The 18,827-nt window shown below is 37.6% G+C and overlaps 1 protein-coding gene across 4 annotated transcripts in view; it reads left to right on the top strand.

The window, feature by feature from the left end:
• PCCA (propionyl-CoA carboxylase alpha subunit) overlaps window positions 1-18,827 on the top strand; it is a 352,647-nt gene that overhangs the window by 320,662 nt on the left and 13,158 nt on the right. For all 4 annotated transcript variants that reach the window (XM_011363200.2, XM_011363198.2, XM_023532414.1 and 1 more), the window contains one exon: window positions 17,674-17,814. In XM_011363200.2, coding sequence (XP_011361502.1) covers window positions 17,674-17,814 — 141 coding nt within the window. The remainder of the gene's footprint in view (window positions 1-17,673; window positions 17,815-18,827) is intronic.

Genomic DNA, 18,827 nt, shown 5'->3' with positions numbered 1-18,827 from the left:
TCGAGGTGCCAACCTAAGCTGCCTTGACTTTAGATCGGAAATCCCTTCAACACATTACAACATTACAAATACTTGTAGCCTTATCTACCATCGAACCCTTCTACTTAGCCAACTGGCTTTCCTACCTCCTCCACACCTTGATTCATACCATTCCTATCCAAGAAAGCTTACTGCTTTCTCCACCCTTCTTCAGAATTTACTATAAGACTTACCTCAAATCTTACCTTCTCCATAAGTCTTTCTCTGATTACCTTAGGCCCTCCTTCTGAAAGTCTATCGTATTTCACTTTCTCAATACACAAACTTAGAGAAATTTGCTGTTAGGAATGCCTCGGCTAAGGGCAGTTTTACCTCCCAGGGGACATTTGGCAATGTCTGGAGATATTTTTGGCTGTCCACAACTGGGAGGGGGGTGCAATGGTAGAGGCCAGGGGTGCTGCCATTGAAAAACTCAGCCTTCATTGTTTCTAGATCGAGCCTAGGTGGTATAAGAATCTTACATCCTTATAGTACTTGAAGAGTATATCTTGCATATAATTGAATATATTCAGTGGTGAGAGGCTCACTACTTCAAAAGGCTATCAATTCTATTACTGGAGAGCTCTGTTAAAAATTGTTTCCTGTGTTGGGTTGAAATCTGCCTTCCTATAAATATCTTCTGTGGCTGGGCTAATAAATCAATTCTCTTCTCCACATGGAGGTGTTTATAGAGAGCTCCTTTGTGATTCTTTACAGTTCTCACATCCCTCACCAGTCTCCACATTATGCTTTGCCCTATGACTTACCTCTACTGGTGCATGTTTCCCAAATGTCATGGTCAACTTCCTGATGATCAATAGACACAAAGTCTTATTCTTCTTTGCTTCATAGCCCTATAGCTAGTCCAGGTAATTTAATCTTGTCATAGAGAATGCCATCTCTGTAATGACTGGGCCCATTGAGATGATACCATTGCTGGCAGTCAGCATTAATAGACTATAAATTATATAAGCCTAATACAATGTAGTGTTTCTTATATTTTGTGTAGGGTATTTGTAGGATGATTGCCTTTAAAGCAGAGATAGGTCTTTTGGTTTGTAAAACCTGTGAGAAATATATTTATTTGTAAAGCAGATTGATAGTTCAGCATTACATGCAGTGTTCTTGCTTCTCATTTATGACTATACAATGAAGAAAATATCGTTTACTGCTCTGCTGTCCAGTTTGTTGGGTTAATTTGGGAGATAGTGTCAGGAACCTGGAATTGTGCCAGCTTCCAATTAGCATTCTGTGTAACCACTGATTTCACTTTAAAAGTAATTACTGCAGAATTTCTCATCTACCATGAACACAGTATGCATGTTTCTAATCCCATACTTTATTCTCATCTAAAAGGAAAAGTTTTTTTAGGTATTTTTTGTGATTGACATTTTTAAAGCTTCTTGATATAAGACTTAAAGAAACGTTGCAAAAATAGTACAAAAATGTCCATATAACTTCACCAATTCCCCCAAATGTTAATTTTTTTTTGTGGTTTCTTTATTGTTTGTTCTCTCTCCCCACCCCCATTCCCTCTCTTTGTCTCTCTGTTTGTTTTTATCGGACCCATTGCAGAAAGTTGCTAACAATACTTAAATAAGAATTTCCTAAAGACAAGACAACAGCATTCCCTTCTATAAACCACAGTGCAGGAAATTATCATTGATAGAGTACTATTATTTAATCTACAAGCCTTTCAAATTTTTCTGGTTTTTCTACTAATATCTTTTATAGCAAAAGAAAAAAATGGTTTTGTGATCCAGATCTAATTCAGAATCACACATTTCATTTAGTTTTCATGTCTTGTGGTCTCTTTTAGTCTAGAACACGTCTTTAGTCTTTCTTTGTAGTTTATAACCTTTACATTTTGTTAGTGTCCTTTGTTTCTCTTTGTCCCATTACCGGTGACATTGATCACTTAGTTAAGGTGGTGTGTGTCAGGTTTATCCACTGTAAAGTTACCGCCTTTTTTGTTTGTTTGTTTGTTTGCTATTTGGTAAAGGAAATCGACACTTAAGGTGGTATTTCAACATAAGATGGTAGATGTTAAAACAGCCAGGGTGCCGTGAGAGCCAGTAAGTGGATATCGCCCAACGTGGGAGTTAGCGGAAGGCCCCTGACATGATGACACCTCAGCCTTGATTTAAGAAATGATTATGAGTCAGCCAAGGAAAGGAAAATGGGGAGGATACTCACCATGAAACTACTTACTGTGTTCAGGAAACTACAGTAGTTGGCAGCGTGAACTCTAGGATTGAGTTCTTAGATCACAGAACCCTAACATGGAAATCAGTACGCAGATCTCACAGAAGCTGGGCGCAGAGTGCGCTCTGTCTCTCAGGGTGTGTGGGATTCCATAGTCCTTTCTTCCCTAATTAACACAGAGCGCAAAATAGCAGAAAAGTGAGGCATTCGTGGGAAAAATCACAGTAATTGATAGTCACAGAAGTTATATCATCAGGATGTACAGTTTATTTTATTGCACTGGAAATTAATTTCCTTCTCATAGAAGATAAAAATCATCTTTGCAAAAAAAAGTCGTCACTTTTTTCTCTTATTATGGAGTATAAAAATTAATGAAAATAAAAATATGGAAAAAATGTGCAAAGGAAATGAAAAATTAACCTGAATTTGGCTTTGAAGTGCGTATCTGAGAAACCTACTCTATTCTTTGGCTTGAATAGAAGTTAAAATTCTGGAATGGTAAAGCAGTTTAGCCTGTATCCTCTTTGACATTTAGCCAATTAAAAATTTTTATTGTAGTGGCAACATGTGCTGACTTACCCAGGCATGAGGTAGCAGATACGACTGGAATGGCCAAGACTTTTCCAGGCTCCAAGAGTCTTCAAATTAAATTCATGCCAAGTCATTTCCTTTGTTCTCTCAGTGAGGTCATTTCTACAAGGTAAACACTAGTGATATTGTCAGCAAGGATTGTGAACCTCTGTCTAAATTTCAGTGATGTCTAGGCAAAAATAAATTTTCAAAAGAATTCTTCAAGGTTCTCAAGACGGTGTAAATATTTCCCTAAGAGAAATTGCCATGTTCGCTGACTCTTAATACTAGCTCATGGAATCTCATTCTTCAGCAGTGGAACTTTTTATAGCTACTTGCTTGTGTCTCTTCTTGCTAGGCTGGAAACATGTGCTGTTTGGCAGGGTAAATAGGCAAGCCTGTAGGATGCCTCAAGACAGTATTTTTTGTTGTTGTTAGGACAAGTAATATTTTAGTAAAGTTCCACCCTTTAATATCATCCTTCTTGTGATAGAAAGTGTAGGTGGCCCGTGTTTCCACGATGTTTGTTGCATACACACTTCCACTGCACAGCACTTTGCCACAAAGAAGCAAGTTTGTCCCATCATCTTAAGTGACAAAAATAAGACCAAAACCCATGTGAACTTTGTCATACTTTCTGATGTAAACAAATCTTAACTATGTTTGGCATAACAAAAAAGTTCTTTTACAGATGATCATTTTCAAAACACAGAAGAAGCAAGGAAAAAAATATTTTGTGTGTTTCTTTTTCATAGGTTGCTTGAGACTTTTCTAGAGGCACTTGGATTTTGTCTCCATCTGAAGAGTTTTGAAGGAATATTCAATTAAATCATCTTTCTGTCATTTGGGGGGAAGAAATAATAGATCTATTTTTTTAAAAGAGAAAATAGACAGTGTTTGTAACCCACCCTCAGATCACTCTATCTCTAAACTTTATTGAAGTAAGAAATTTGGCAAGAATGGAGTCCCACTGTCCAGGAGAGCTGCTAAACAGTTTTGGTTCAATCCATTTTCTCTGGGACCTTCTTCAGTTTCAGGTGATTTGTTTTAAAATGAATGGAGTAACCAAAACTTCCATAGTCTAATATGATTGTAGAAAAGTTGCAAGTCAAATAAAACTCAAACTCATTCAGTGTATAATTAATTTCCTCTTGTAGATGCCAGACCAAAGGCAATAGTGATTTAGCACTTACATTTGTTATCATTTGTCGAGACTACAATTCTTGGGATATATTTAAAAGTTGTTAAATATTAAAGTTTCTTTACAGGGAATTTATACTTAATAAATTTGTATAATAACATATGCATTCCATTCGAAGTTACCTAGCCAACTTTTCTGGGACTTTTTAGCTTCCCCATCATTTTTAATAAACCAGGAGATCAAATGAATAATCCTCCAACAGCCCAGATATTGGATAGTTATAGCTGGTTTTAGCTCATCCAAAATCCGTAAACATTTAAAGAGAACCCCTCTTTCAGAAGATACTTTGAGCCCAGTGATATTTTCCAACCTCAGAAGGTTACTTATGGAACCAGAGACTCACTCTTCTAACTCAGGGACAGCAACATTGAGGTCTAAGAAAAATTAATGGAAGAGTAACTAAAGACACCAAAATACTCCTAAAACTTTGAAACTTGAAATGAGCAAGACTGAATATATGCAAAAAATACATTAAAAATAGTCCTTCTGTAAGCAGGGTTACACCACAGGCTGAGTAGCTTAAACCACAGAAATTTATTTCCTTACATTTCTGAAGTCCGGAAGTCCAAGATCAAGATGTCAGCAGGTTTAATTACTTCTGAGGCCTCTCTCCTCGGGCTTACAGAGGGCCATCATATTTTTGTGTCCTCATATGGCTTCTCTTCTCTGTGATTTCAGTCCTGGTGTCTCTTCCCCGTCTTATAAGGGCACCAGTCCTATTGCATTAGGCCCCACCCTTATGATCTCATTGATTACCTTCTTAAAGGTTTTAGCTCTCAGTATTATTATATTGGGAGTTAGGGTTTCAACATGTGAATTTTGGGGAGACACAATTCAGTCATCACAAGAGTCATGATAATAGCTACTGTTCACTGGGTGCTTTGCGTGCTGGCAATTATTGTGCCAGACAGTTCACATCTGTTAATGTAATTCAAATCTTAACATAGGTCTGCAAGTTTTTTTACCACCCCCCCGCCCCCCCCCACACACACCACACACACGATAGTTCTATAAGATAAGCTATATTCTCTCATTTCACAGATAAGTAATTGGGGCTAGAAAGCAAGGTAACATACCATAGGCCATACAAAGTCAGAATCTGAATCTTAGTTTATTTATAGAGTACCAGCTCTATACTCATAACTTCTTAAGTTGATCAGTTATTATTGTATATGAAGAAAGAATGTGTTGCTCGGAAGATCTTTTTACCTAGAACAAGAGTCAAAGAAGCATTATTTAACAGCATGAGTATAGGGAGAGAAAACCTTCTTAATGGACGTGAGTTAAAGTCCTTGCTATATAGACTGAATGTTTACGTCCTCCCCCCAAATTCATGGTTAAAACCTAACTCTCAATGTGATGGTATTTGGAGGTGGGCCTTTGGGAGGTGATTAGGTCATGAATGGGATTAGTACCTTATAAGAGGGACCCCAGAGAGATCCCTTGACCCTTCACCATGTAAGACATAGGGGAAAAAAAAAAAAAAGCCATTCATGAACTAGGAAGTAGATCCTCACCAGACACCGAATCTTCCAGTGCCTTGATCTTGGACTTCGCAGCCTCTAGAACTGTGAGAAATTTCTGTTGTCTAGAATTCACCAGGTATATGGTATTCTGTTATACAACCCAAAGAGTCTAAGACAGTCCCTTTGGAAAGGCTGTTTCAATAGTGAAAAAGGGTGCCTGGGTCCATAGTTATCCAAGCGTGGTCCCAGACCAGCAGCTTCAGCATTTCCTGGGAACTTGTTCAAAATGCAAGTACCAACCCAGTCCTGAATCAGAAACTCTGGAGGGTGAGACCCAGCAATCTGTGTTTTAACCAGATTCCAGCTGAGTTTTGATGCTTCTAGTTTGAGAACTATTGCTCATATTATCTTAGGGGAGAGCACTGCTGAAGATCAGCTGATGCTTCTTCTGCTGATTCCATATTTAGCAAATAACCACTGACTCTAATTTATGTTCCCACACTACAGTTAGGAGATGGGCTAGTTTCCTTTAGAAATATATTTCTGATTGTAAATTCATAAGATGGTTTACACATCAATTTCTTATGAGCTTGGCAAATAAATCCACCTAGCTAAGAATGATCCAATCTAAGCTTATAGAGGAAGTATAGTTTCTGAGCCTGTGAAATAGCCCAGACCCTGATCCACAGTGGATTCACAAGGGTAGATGCCACAGAGTGAGGCCACTTAGTAGTTACTCTCATATCCTACCTCTCCTGCGGCTCCTCTTCCATGTAGGACGTACAATGCAAAGGAAAGTATTGCAGGTCACCAAAAGATTGGTGATATTCAGTTCTGCTGGTCTCTGGATTATTGATACAACTGAAATGTTTCCTAGTATTATTTTATGGGTTGATGTGTATTATTATTTAATTGTAATAATAAAGAAATTAGGCGTTTTTAAATTTGATTAGACAGCTATCACAAATTAGTCAATTGGGAAACGATCCTAACTTCTATGACTAAAGCTTTTGATGATTGCTTTTGACATTTCTGGTCCTATAGACACTGAAAATCACAGATTGGTGACAATTTAGAAGGTAAAGAGAGCTTTATGTTCATTGGCATGAATATTTGTATTTGAGATAAATACAAATCTCTTATGAGAGTGAAGGACAATGGCTTCTGGGAATTTGTTAGGATCATTGCAACTAGGCAGAGTTATCTGTCATATACAGATAACAAGTCATACTGTTGGGGGTAATTAGAAAAAGAGGGAACATTGTTTAGAGAAAGAAAGAGAGAGCAAATGGCAGAGTAGGGATTTGGCAGTGGCAGCATGGGAGGGGTTGGAGAGGCTGAGGCGAAGCATACCCAGGGCCTGGAAGTTATATTTACAACCGGACCTTATTCCATGGGAAAAAAGGGCTGACAGGGCCAGTTGGGCCTATTTGGCTACATTCTATAGTTGTCATGGGCAGAATCTGTGCTTTATTGATGGGGGTTGGGAACAATAAGAAATATGTGTTTGGTCTTATCCCAATTTAATATGTGCCTAATACCACTTTTATAGGTTGAAAATTCAGATACGTACTTCCTGAGGTTGTCCATGAGAGAATGTTTAAATGTGTCTTGCTATTCACTTGTAATCATAGTATCTAGAGTCTAAACCAGGTAGTTAGTGTCAGAACTGAATTGAATTATAGAACACCTAGTTGATATCCAAAGAAAATTGGAAAATTGCTTGGTGTGAGGAAAATTCTCACACATTTGGTGGCCAGAAGTATTCTGAGCAGAGTAGAGTATGGAAAAAATTTTTTCCTTTCACTTAATTTCTGCTCTATCTGTAGATGTATATTAATAACAAAAACAAATACAGTAACAATAACTATTAAATAATAAGATGATATTTACTGTGTTCTGAGCATTTCTCATATAAGAATTCACCTAATTCTCACAACCTTTTGAAGTTGGCACTATTATGACACACAATTTATAAGTAAGAAATTCCAGACGTAGGAAGTTTAAATAACTTTCCTAGGTTCCTAAGTGGTGGAATTAGAAACTAAAAGAATCTGACTCTTTAATCGTTGTTCTTACTTGCCTTTCAACCTGGGAGGGTTTCTTTAAGAGAGGGTCTAAAATCAAAAAGTCTACCTCATACTGGTCATATCCTTTGTTGGATTAATGTGTATTTATATTGTTGTTTATGAATGTTATGTCTCGCCAGATTATGGTGTTTTTGGTCAGGAGCTATTTTTTCCTATTTATTTTGTATTCTTATATTGCCCAGATATGCTTGATAAATGATTTTTGAAAGAATGAACCAAATTGTTTTCTCTGACTCACTGTACATCTCGTTAGGTGTCTAAGGAAAAAAGATAACCATAGAGTCCTACATTGCCTGAACTAGAAGCTCTCTTGATATCAGAAACAACTTCCTTTCTTTGATTTTAGAGCAAGATGTGGTGGTTGCAAAATTTAATATTGGCTCCCAAATGTGCAACCATAGAGCTAGAATTATAACAAAAGCTGCTAATCTGAGATGTTTTATAATATGCAATTAAAAAACAAACAAACAAACAAACAAAACCTACCTCTGTCTCTTCTTGGACAATCAGAGATGTTTGGGAAGGAGACAGGAAATTCTGTTTGGTGAATAGTTATTGTCAGCCACTTGTTAGTTACTTTGCAAATCTTTATCAGCTTAATTCCCCAATCATTTAATATATGTATTATCTTGATTTTAAAAATGAAGATATTTGTTCTGAGAAGTCGGGTCAGTTGGCCAAGAGGTGACATCTACATCTGTTAGTATATCAAACTCAGGTCGTTGGCTTCAAAGCGTGTTTTTCACTCTCCTCTCCTGCTTCCAATGTGATGGTCATATATTCCTCTGCCCTAGATTGACCACAGGACTTTATAGGTCTCTATTACCCTCCAGTATTATATGTTCTGTATAATGCACTATATGTAGCATGCCAGAAGTTCATTTAGTACTTCAAGATAAACTGCTAAAATGTCTAATTTCCAAACTCTAAAAATGCTACACAGTCTCCTGATAGTGTATCATTCCCAATACTTGGGACCAGTGGTTGCTGAGTTGTATAGGGAAGGAAAACTTTCTTCTCTATCCTCATAGATTCAGTGCCTAGAGTCTTGCAAACTAAACTGACAAAAGGCAAATTAACCAGAGGAAAAAACAGGTGATATTTCATATTTACACATTGGAATTTACAAAGAAATGTGACTTAAGGAGGCAGTTAGAATTTGGGGCTGTGTACCATTTTAACCATTTCAAGGGTAATAAAGTGTAGAGAAGAGGTTAGACAAAGGAAAAGGGGTTTGGGCTTCTAGGGTGGGGGTTAGTTGTGGTAAAGTAGCTGTGAAATATAATAAATAAGGGCTGTTGAGTGAGGTTTATTATGCAGATAAGAGTTGTTTCTGGAGTAGTTCTCTAGTGGTTCACCTGGTTTGGGAGAGGGAGACATCTTTACAAAGGAAATTTATGCCCTGCTTTTAGACAGGCAGGGGAGGGCAGAGTGCTAATTGCTTTCAGCTCAAAACAATCCTTACACCAAAGTGGCATGTTTTGAGATGGACTACTATGATCCTCTTTAGTTGGTTTCTGCTTTGATCTTAGCCAACAGTTTACACAGTATTGTCATCTCTACTTTTGTTTCTTTTCTGCTTATATAGTTTAGTTTCTGAATTTCTGAGCAATACAAGCCAGCATCTTGGCATATTAGATTCTGAATTTCTTCAGTGGATTCATAATAGCAAAAATATTTTATCATTAAAAAAACACATAAAGTCAAAAGTGTTGTTGAAGAGTCCCTGGCATTGGCACACTGCCCAGGTCTCTGGTATTCCAGCTCAGGACTAAAGAACTTACTAGGAAAGGCCAAGCTCCCCATCTTTTTTCCCCAATGTTCACTTATTCTGTGCCCTATGGACAGCATAACTTTAATTTGAGATGAGCAAAGAGCAGTTCAAATAGAAGAGGAAAAAAGAGGGGTGGGGACCATAGCAAAATGGTACACTTCCCTACCTATGTGCTTATTTACATAATTGTGTTTTTATAACATTTCATGTGCTTTTCTGTAAGCTGATGCTGCCCTAATTATAGATTTTCAAGAGAACACTTTATTGTACCCCAAATTATATAGTGCTTTAAAAAGGTACCTTCTTACTGGCTTACCAAATACCTTATAAACTCGTAATTACGTAAAACAATTCAGGATACAGAATAGAAACAGCCTGTACTGTTAACAGATGTTGGCATTGTTACATAATTGAATACAAGGCTTTCAAAGATCTATACTATTTTTATTGTGTAAAAAGGAAAGAAATGACTCATTATAGTCATAATGTGTCACGGAGACTCCTGATCAAACAGAACGCACATGTTCTGTTCTGTGAGTTCTATACAGTGCATTGTCAATGGACTTGCTTTTGTGAATTTGAAAGTGCCACTTATTCCAGCAAATTACCTCCGTGGCATATGTACCTGCTTGTTAGACAGCTTGTGGGCACCTGGGCAAAGCAGAGGCTGGGCCCCTTATCCTGGCACACCTGCACATGGCATCCCCACAGCGCCAAGCGCCAGGGAAGTGGCCCCATTAACAGACTCGCTCCTTCAGAACCCCACTGAGGACTTGCCCTCAGCGTCCTTCTTCCCCACAAACTGGGAGTGGGGCTGGCTTCCTGCACCGCAGCCTTTTTCTTTTCCATCATTTTTGGGTCCATCTTAAGACACAGTGATTCAAATTACAAGAAAGGTAACCTCAGTGGAGCACAACTGAGGAAATAAATCCTCTTAAATATTGGGTTTAATGTTTAATTTTCAATTTTTAGCACGATTGTGAAAAAAGAAAAGCTCATTATGATATTAGAATTGGAAAGACCCTTGCGTTGCTAATTAAAAAAATTTTAATTAGGTTAGAAAATAAATAAAAATCGGGTTAGATTTTTGTATTATTGACAGACATCCCCATATTTTCCTCTCCAGGGAAAATTGTCTCCTGGGAACAAGCCAGAGATACATAAATACTTATTAATTCACTCATTCCTTCAAAAGTTTTGATATTAGCCTTAAAGTATTTCCTCTCTAAGGAAATTAGCAAGCATTTTGAAAGATGCGTTGCTGAAATGGGCTTCATGTATTTTTGTCGTTTTGTTTTGTTGGAATTTTCGCTTCACCTCTATTTCTATGATTCTTCCCTCAAAAACTACCCTAAATGAGATTGTTCTTCTTTATGGTACATCGACTGGCCCAGCAAAAGCCTGAAGTTGACAAATGAACTTAGCAGTAAAAAAAAAGAATAAAAGCTTGAGTATAGATTGATTCATAAATGTAAGTGGCGAGTGTTGAAAGTGATGTATTATGTCACTGCAACATATTGACATTATCAATTATATGTCATTAAACAGCTAAGCTAACTGAATGATTTACTTTCTGTTTAACTGCCTTTCTCAATTAAAGGGAGCAAATGCTGAGGAACTAGGACCCAATATCAGAAACCATATATTTTCTTCTGTTAACACCAGCATCGCTGACACAAGTGAGGGGTGTGTTGGCGTTTTGCTGCGGGCTGTACCGCTCTAGTTTAAATGGTCTAAACAAGCGATTAATGATTGGGAGCAGGCCCGTACACTGTGTCCACATCTTTGCTTCAATGCGTTTCTATTTTGTCACCTAGCTAGCTGCACGCTTGGGAGACATTATTTCAGGGTAGTTTACACTATTTATTTTGCTGACATTTGTTTCCATCTCAAGAACCCTTGATATTCCTTCATATTTGTTTTTTAAAAACATTATTTAGCATAGTGACCTAAACCTAAACTGTTGATTTTGCAGTAGCAATACAAGTGTTCTCATTTCTGTAGTCACATATACCTGTATGGTGAAAGGTGGTCTGTTACCCTCAACTAAGAGGCTCTAGATGTTTTCCCTCAAGTTTCAGTGGCGATAACTTGAACCAGACATTCTAGTTTCTTGGGACATTGTTTTATTGTCTTGCAAGTTAACATGGTGTTTGTATTTCACAAGGCTAAACTACACACAGTATTTCTCAAATGTGCACTTGAGTAGATGGCTATGGCTATATTAACTGTTACTCTGAAGTAGAGAATTTGAACTATTAACTGACCTGCTGTATTTGTTCTCTGTGTAAAATTTTGTTATAACAGTGCTAATTGCTAAGCAGCTGAATTTGTGAAAAAGTGCACAGCAGTAATTTGCACCTTACTGTTGCTTTGCTATTAAAAAATTTGTGAATGCATACACGAGGTGCATTCAATTGATTTATGAACTTCCAAAGAACATGTTTCTCTATGGATCTTTAACAGTTGGACTTTATAGCATTTGGTTTCTATATTTGTGCTTCTGAGATGCTCTTATTACTTCAATAAGAGTTGTTGAGTGCTGAAAAGGAAGAGTAGCATTTTGCAAAAAGACGGAAACTTTTAAATTATTATGTGCTTTTGTTTATTATTTTTTGCTAGTTTTAGGGAAAAAAAGAAAAATATCACCTTTCTAGTTCCTTCCTGTCAACGTGAAATCAAGAACTGGAGTAGTCAGATTTGAGTGTTTTGGTGATGGTGTTAAAATCGTTGTTTCAATGGCAGATGGAAATGTTTCTGTTCTGTTGGATTCACAGCCTGAATAAATGCTTCTACATAATTAGAGTCTATAACAAACCTAAACCAGCAGAGTTTTATTCTTTGTTTTGTTGTGTTTTGCTCTATAAGAACAACTTCAAGTCTTAGGAAAGAATTTATTTTTGCCCTGTGGATGGGTTAGAAACATCTGCTTCAGGTAGTTTACAAATGTTACTTATTAAGCCATGAGCCAAAAACCCAGATAGGGAGTTCTGACTATGTGAAAACTGCACATTCCATGTTTTTATAAGTGTATATTTAGATTAATTCCATATAGCTCTTATTTGGATTTCTGGCAGCCAGGAACTTTTAAAAGACATTTGTGTTTTTAAAAGGAATGTGAAAAATTAAAATTTCTTTCCCGGTATAAGAGTTTTTCTGTACTTTTAAGAAATCCTACTCATAGGCAGAAAGGAAAGGTTTCAAAGGAATCTCATCTCCATATGGTTTTACTCGATAATCCTTTATCCACCATCTTCAACTCATTCCTTTGCTTTCTTGCCTGTGGCTACATTTCTATCTCTGCATCAATTAGCACAGTGATTTATACAACAAGCAAGCAGTTTAGAGGTAATGGTACACAATTAACATCTCATTCCACCATAAAGGGTATGCTAAATACCCCAGTCATTGCTTTCTCTGCCTGGAATTGAAATAAGTGTTTGTCCTAATTCATATGCTATCTGATGTGAAGTGGGCCTGCTTTGTACTGCACTACACCATTAATCTAATTATAGATAGCTGCAAATGAAGTGCTGTCTGAGCTGGGAGATTGAAGAAAATAGCCTTTTGTCATTTAGCATGACTCTGTGAAGCAGGATCACACTTTACAGGGCAATACTGCAAAATGGAAATCTCAATAATATTGCTGCCTGTTGCATCTTTTCTAATTACAACAGCATTGTAAACACGACTGGGCGCTGATATAAATAGAGCTGTAGATATGCTGTCATGTGGGTTGTCGGAGAAAGTCCTCCGAGTGCTGTTGGATTAAATGATGCATCCTGATTGACAGCTACCTTGAGACTGTGCGGATGGAGTTGTCACAGCATTATGCTAACAGGCTGCTCCAGTGACTGCAGCTGTATGAGGCGCTTTCACTGCTGTCTGTTCATTTCACCTTCTTTGCCTAGGTTGTACCTCCAAGAGGACAGCCACAGGCTTGAATTCTATTTTGAATTCTTTCATGGAGGTTTTTGCTGATTTGGTTTTGTTAGTCTTGATGCTGAGGTAGAGGGGAATGGAATGTACTTTGCCTGGCTTTGAACTCTTGCTGTTTTTCCTCGTGTTAGTTAATTGTGTATCTCACAAAGAATTTAAGAAAGGAAAAAAAGGTTGGATTACATCTGTGATTCCACCTAAGTGTTTTAATTTACATTTAATATTTTTTTCTATTTTTTCTAACACATAGATGTATTTAAAAATGTGTCATTTTTGTAGCTAGTCATTTCTGTCACTTTAAAAACACGGTTTTTCTCTGTCTCAAGTTAGGTAAGTAGACTTTTAGGGCAATATTTGAGTGTTAGGTCTCAGTGCTGCACTGTGAAAGTGATGACATAGCTTAATGTTGGAGACCCTTGGGTCCAGTCCAGAAGGTGTAAAATTCTGAATAAGAAGAGATCTTCATATTTGAAGAAATGGATTTGTCACCTCAGTAAGTAAGTGAGGGCCAATGAACAGTATATGGCCAATGGTTCAGGATGCTAAGATAATTGATGAAAAATAATCCCTGTAAAGTTTCATCATTTACCCTAATTCAGTGTTGACCGAGATGGCCCCCAGTTGACATGAAAAGACATTATAGTTTATCAACTGCACACATCCTCATTGTTATTGGAAAAATGACACAGAAACGGAAACTAGAGCTATCCTACTGTAAGAGGAACGAAACTGGAGGCTCAGAAATCACAACTGGAAAAATATGTAAAGCACACTGGCAGCACTCATTTTGCAGGGAGCCCACAGACCCCTAAGTCATACAAACATGCGAGTACATGGAATGTGTAAAATCGCTGGTCAGTCTGGAGGCTTTTGAAAGAAGCACATGGATTTAAAATCCATAAGGAGCTCCATGTACCAGACTAATACAGACACTAGCAAGGTGGTGTTCTGTGTGACTGAATGGAGTGCATCCATGCTGAGCACTGCCCTACTGTCTGTAGGGGGGAGCTGTGCATGCTCATAGTACAGGTGGGTGTGGACATTTTAACTGAGTCTGATAGAAAGCATATATCACTCCCAAACCCTGACGGCTCCCTGCTTGTCCCCTACCAACCACAATGTTCTGCTCCCACCTTTATCCCTTTCATCAGGTTCCGTGTTAAGAGCTGTATTTTAGCTTTTAAAACAATTCCATTGTGTTCCTTTTCCATCTCTTGTAATTTTCTTCCTGATCCTTTCATGTCGGGAATAATTCGTTTTTCATTCTTTCTTTTGAACTTTTTGGGAGTTTACTTGTTAGACATGGTTTTACATTGCAGATACCATAAAAAGTTAATCTGCTTAGAGACTAGGCTGGGGTCATTTTACCACAATTAGGTCATGAGATAACACCTCAGCCCCTCCTGCAGTTGTCTGGATTGAGGAGTCCAGCCAGGCTAAGCCCCGAGAGCACCTGTTCTACTTACACAGTGAGGTGTGTTTTTCAGGAATTTATTAGTTTGTGGTTTGGAGAGCACTCCCTAAACCCACAGAGTGAGCTTCCCTTTACTAATAACTCACAGCTACTGAACCAACAAGCAACTTCTAATTCCTCAAGCAGACGTTTCTCATGACCTTGCAGAGTTAGAAGCTTCTGGCTTCCTATAGGATTGTGCTTCTCTGTCCTGTCAACTGGCCTTTAAAATCTGGGACTCCCACCTCTACAACATCAAGTTTGTGGTTTATCTGCTTGTAAACAATAACACCAGCTTAAAAATCACACTCTCCAGGGAAGTTTTCAGACCCATTAGGAATATTTAAATGCCAAGCATAGAACGAAACTCTGCACTTGTCATAGGGCATTTTCCTGAAATCTCTCAACTAGTTGGCTGCTCTGCCCGTGCCCCCTAAGAATTCAGAGAAAACAATAAATAGCAGTTTTGATCATAAGCTTTGAAAGCCCTGGTGTACATTCTTAAATGACTTCTTTTCTGGGGCATCAAAAAGCTTTTACGGTTCTCACCAGGCAATTCATTCTGATGGGCCCATATGCTGCACTCCACTTAGATCCCATCCTGGCAAGCGCCCCCTTGTACGCTGCTCGAGTGAGCCAAGAGGTTGTTTTAAGAAGGCGTGTTTGTATGGGCACGCTGAAGAGGTCAGGACAACATCAAAGGTAATCTTAAAAAGAGAACCTTCTTGCTGCCTCCTTTTTTTATATTCAGAAAGGTCATTTCTAAGCCAACTGTTTGCAACAAGGCCTCTCCTGAGGCATTTACCCCGTTGTTATTTTTTGCTTGTGATTACAATAAGTCGCTTATCCCCCAAACAGATTTAAGAACAATAAACAAATACAAAAGGAAAAGGAACATCTCATCAATAACAAAGACCGCATCTAAAGGCATTGAGTTTTGTGACTCTTTTACATCTCTGTCCAAGCAAAGCAGGAGTCCTACAGAGAAAGGAATCCAAAAGATATGAAAATTATAAAAATAGTAGAAGGATCAAGTTTTAGTCAGGATCATGTCATTTTGGGGGAGAACTGGAGCTTAGGACAATCTTAGCACTTTATTTATATTAAGGCTTGTTTATGGTATAGCTAAAATTAGTTTTTAAGGGTATCCACTGTGGTGAAATATGATAGATTATATTATCCTCAGTATAGAAAGATACTTTACCTGAATTTAGAGTTCACATTTTAAAGTCAAATTGTGAAAAAAAAAAAAAAATCTGTATGCTACACTTTAAACTAGACAGCTGGGCCCAGTGCCGATCAGTTACATGGAAGGAGCTGCCCAGGGTGATGCCAGCTAGGAAAGTAACTTTTTTGTTGACTCTGAAGCTTCTAGTGATGTTGAATTTTCTAAGACAGAGCACAGATACTAAAACTGTACAATTTGACACAATTCTACTCGTCTTCTCTCTCTATCCCCCCTCCAGTAGATTTAATGAAGGACTTTGAGGTACAATTCCTCGTTGATAAATAGTCCCTCTGCTCAGAATGTTTATTAGACTGACAGCAGAATGCACTCTCCTGGCTTTTTTTCCTTGCCACTTATGACTCAGATGAATTTTAATAGGAGCAAAAAGCTTTTATTTGCACTGTAATTTCACTTAAGGATCATATCTTTCAGAAACTGGCAGACACTTGTACGTCTTGATTGCAAAACACACACTCAGGAGTAAAGAAACATGCAAAAGATGTTATTATTCAACCTGTCACAGTGTCGTAAATCTGCTCTGAACTCAGGCCATCAAAGCTCTTCCTTGGCGCCCTCCCCCCACTCCTTTTTAAATAGGCCCTGTGAAGAACACACTTAGAGATTTCCACCTTCCCTGTGCCGAATTAAAAGGGGAATTCTATTTTGCTTTTGCATCCCTGCCATCTTGATGCCCACAGGAGGCTTTGAGTTACGGCAGCTTTTTTGAACAAAATGGAGCTGCCTTGCTGCTGCATCTGTCTACCCAAGGGAACTGTGATCTGGTAGGAATCCAAAAATCTTCAGGTGGTCGTTCGTACTTCACCGACTAACACTTCCTCAAACACTTCTGTTTGGATAGAGCAAACTGAGGCTTATATGTTTATTTCACAGAGATCTAGGGTTTTTCCTGCCGGGCAGAAATTCTCTGTATTAGAAATGTTCTGTTTGACCGAACTACCTTGAGTGTGCCCCTAATTGTTTGAGAGCCACCTACAAAAGTTGCAATTAAAATACTTGGTAGTGCATATTGTTTTCTTTTCATGGTTTTAAAATCTTGATATTATTGTCCCTTACTACAGAAGATTGTCTCATATTTCATCTGTATCTACCCTAACCATCTTGTTACAGAAAGACTACGTAATGCTGAGCCTAAAAAGAAAAGCTAACATTTTCAATCGTGAATATAACATTTCATGTCACAGGAAGAAATATGTATTTTAAATATTATTTTGCCCAAAATGAACACTGAAACTCTTTGTCTTAACTTATTGATACATAGTGCAGCTGCTCTCTTGAGGGAAGTGGGGAGTTAGAGACAGCAGTCTGCTGCCATCTACTGGTGCATGTTCACAGAGTCACCCTTTTTCTCTGGCTGAGCCAGCTCACGGAATTTGCATTAATTGGGATAAGTTTGTAAGCGGTGAAGGGGATACAAGGAAATTTTTCTTTTCTTTATAAAGTTTTCAGATGGTTTTCTTCATGATATAGGATGTTGACTATCACAAATTAATTATTGGAGGAGTTTTTATTTCAAGAAATTTCTTAAATAACTGGCTCATAACATATACCAGAAACAAACTAATGTATTTTGTTTTTATGTGCAATAATTTAAAACCATAAGACTTCAAAGGTGTTTTTTAAATTTAAAAGCTAAAAACCGATTTTGAATAAATGCTACTTTTGAGGAAAAGCTCATCATTTAAAATCTTTTCTGTTTTTGCCCCTTTAGTACAAGGTGCATATCTTAACCAGACTCGCTGCAGAATTGAACAAATTTATGTTGGAAAAAGTGGCTGAGGACACAAGCAGTATTCTTCGCTCCCCGATGCCTGGTGTGGTGGTGGCTGTCTCTGTCAAGCCTGGGGACATGGTAAGGAGCGCGCCTGCCTGTGGGATAGGGGCAAACCGAATGTCCTTTGCACTTCATTCTTAAGTTATACTCCCCCCACAAAACAGCAAAATAGCTCTTGTGCATTCTTTGTCCAACTGTTTCACATTTGGATTAGGTTGGTAGCAATTCTGAGTGCCTCTCCCCTCAACTGATCTGGAACTAGAACAGGAATAAGGCCGGGTTTATTCTGTTATTTGGCAAATTCAGAGTTTCAAGAAGTATTTTATAGAAAATTTCAATTTATTCTCTCTCTGTGCTTTAAGCATCCTTGAAGGACTTAAGCCAAAAAATAACCCTCCAATGGGGAATTTTTTGCATGATTTTTGGAATAAATGGGAAGAGAAGTAAGGAAAGTTAATCCTGTAATCTGTGGAGTACCAGAGCACTTCTGTAACATGATAAATAAAATTTAGGATCTCAGTTCTAAGTTTTTCATCTTTACCCTGTGACATTAAGGCACAAATCAAAGCTATGTCAATATTTCCTTACATGTTCAGTCTCAAGATAATGTTCTATGGACAGATTGGTAGGGTACATGCATTTTCTTAGAGCAGGGTTAGAAATCTCTTGATTAGCAGCAAAAGTACAAAGAAAACAAAGATCCGACCAGGAGGTTTCTAGATACTTAAGTACTTTCATTTTTATTTATGTGCCAGAAAAGAATGGTCAAGCCTGATAGTCCTTAATGAACTTATAATAATAATGTAATTCCATTTTGTATCTCACTTAAGTCACAGGAAGTTATGTATTTTCCTGTAAGGATTGCATTAAAACTGTATTTCTTTATTGACATAATTTTTTTTATGTCAATAAAAAAATTCATGTATTTCTTTTTTTATGTATTTCTTTATTGACATAAATTTTTAAAAAGTTGAGGAAAAACTCATGTAGTTGGCATTAGTTTCTAGAAAAGTATTTACAGTGAATAGTAAGAAAAATTATCAATTTCAGTTGTTTAAATGATTAGCCCTGAAATTGACCTGTGAATTTGA

This window comes from Pteropus vampyrus, unplaced genomic scaffold (genome assembly GCF_000151845.1).
Source record: "Pteropus vampyrus isolate Shadow unplaced genomic scaffold, Pvam_2.0 Scaffold83, whole genome shotgun sequence".
In the NCBI taxonomy this organism is placed as follows: domain Eukaryota; kingdom Metazoa; phylum Chordata; class Mammalia; order Chiroptera; family Pteropodidae; genus Pteropus; species Pteropus vampyrus.
The sequence above is the reverse complement of the archived record's forward strand: the minus strand, read 5'-3'. Positions and strand labels throughout refer to the sequence as shown.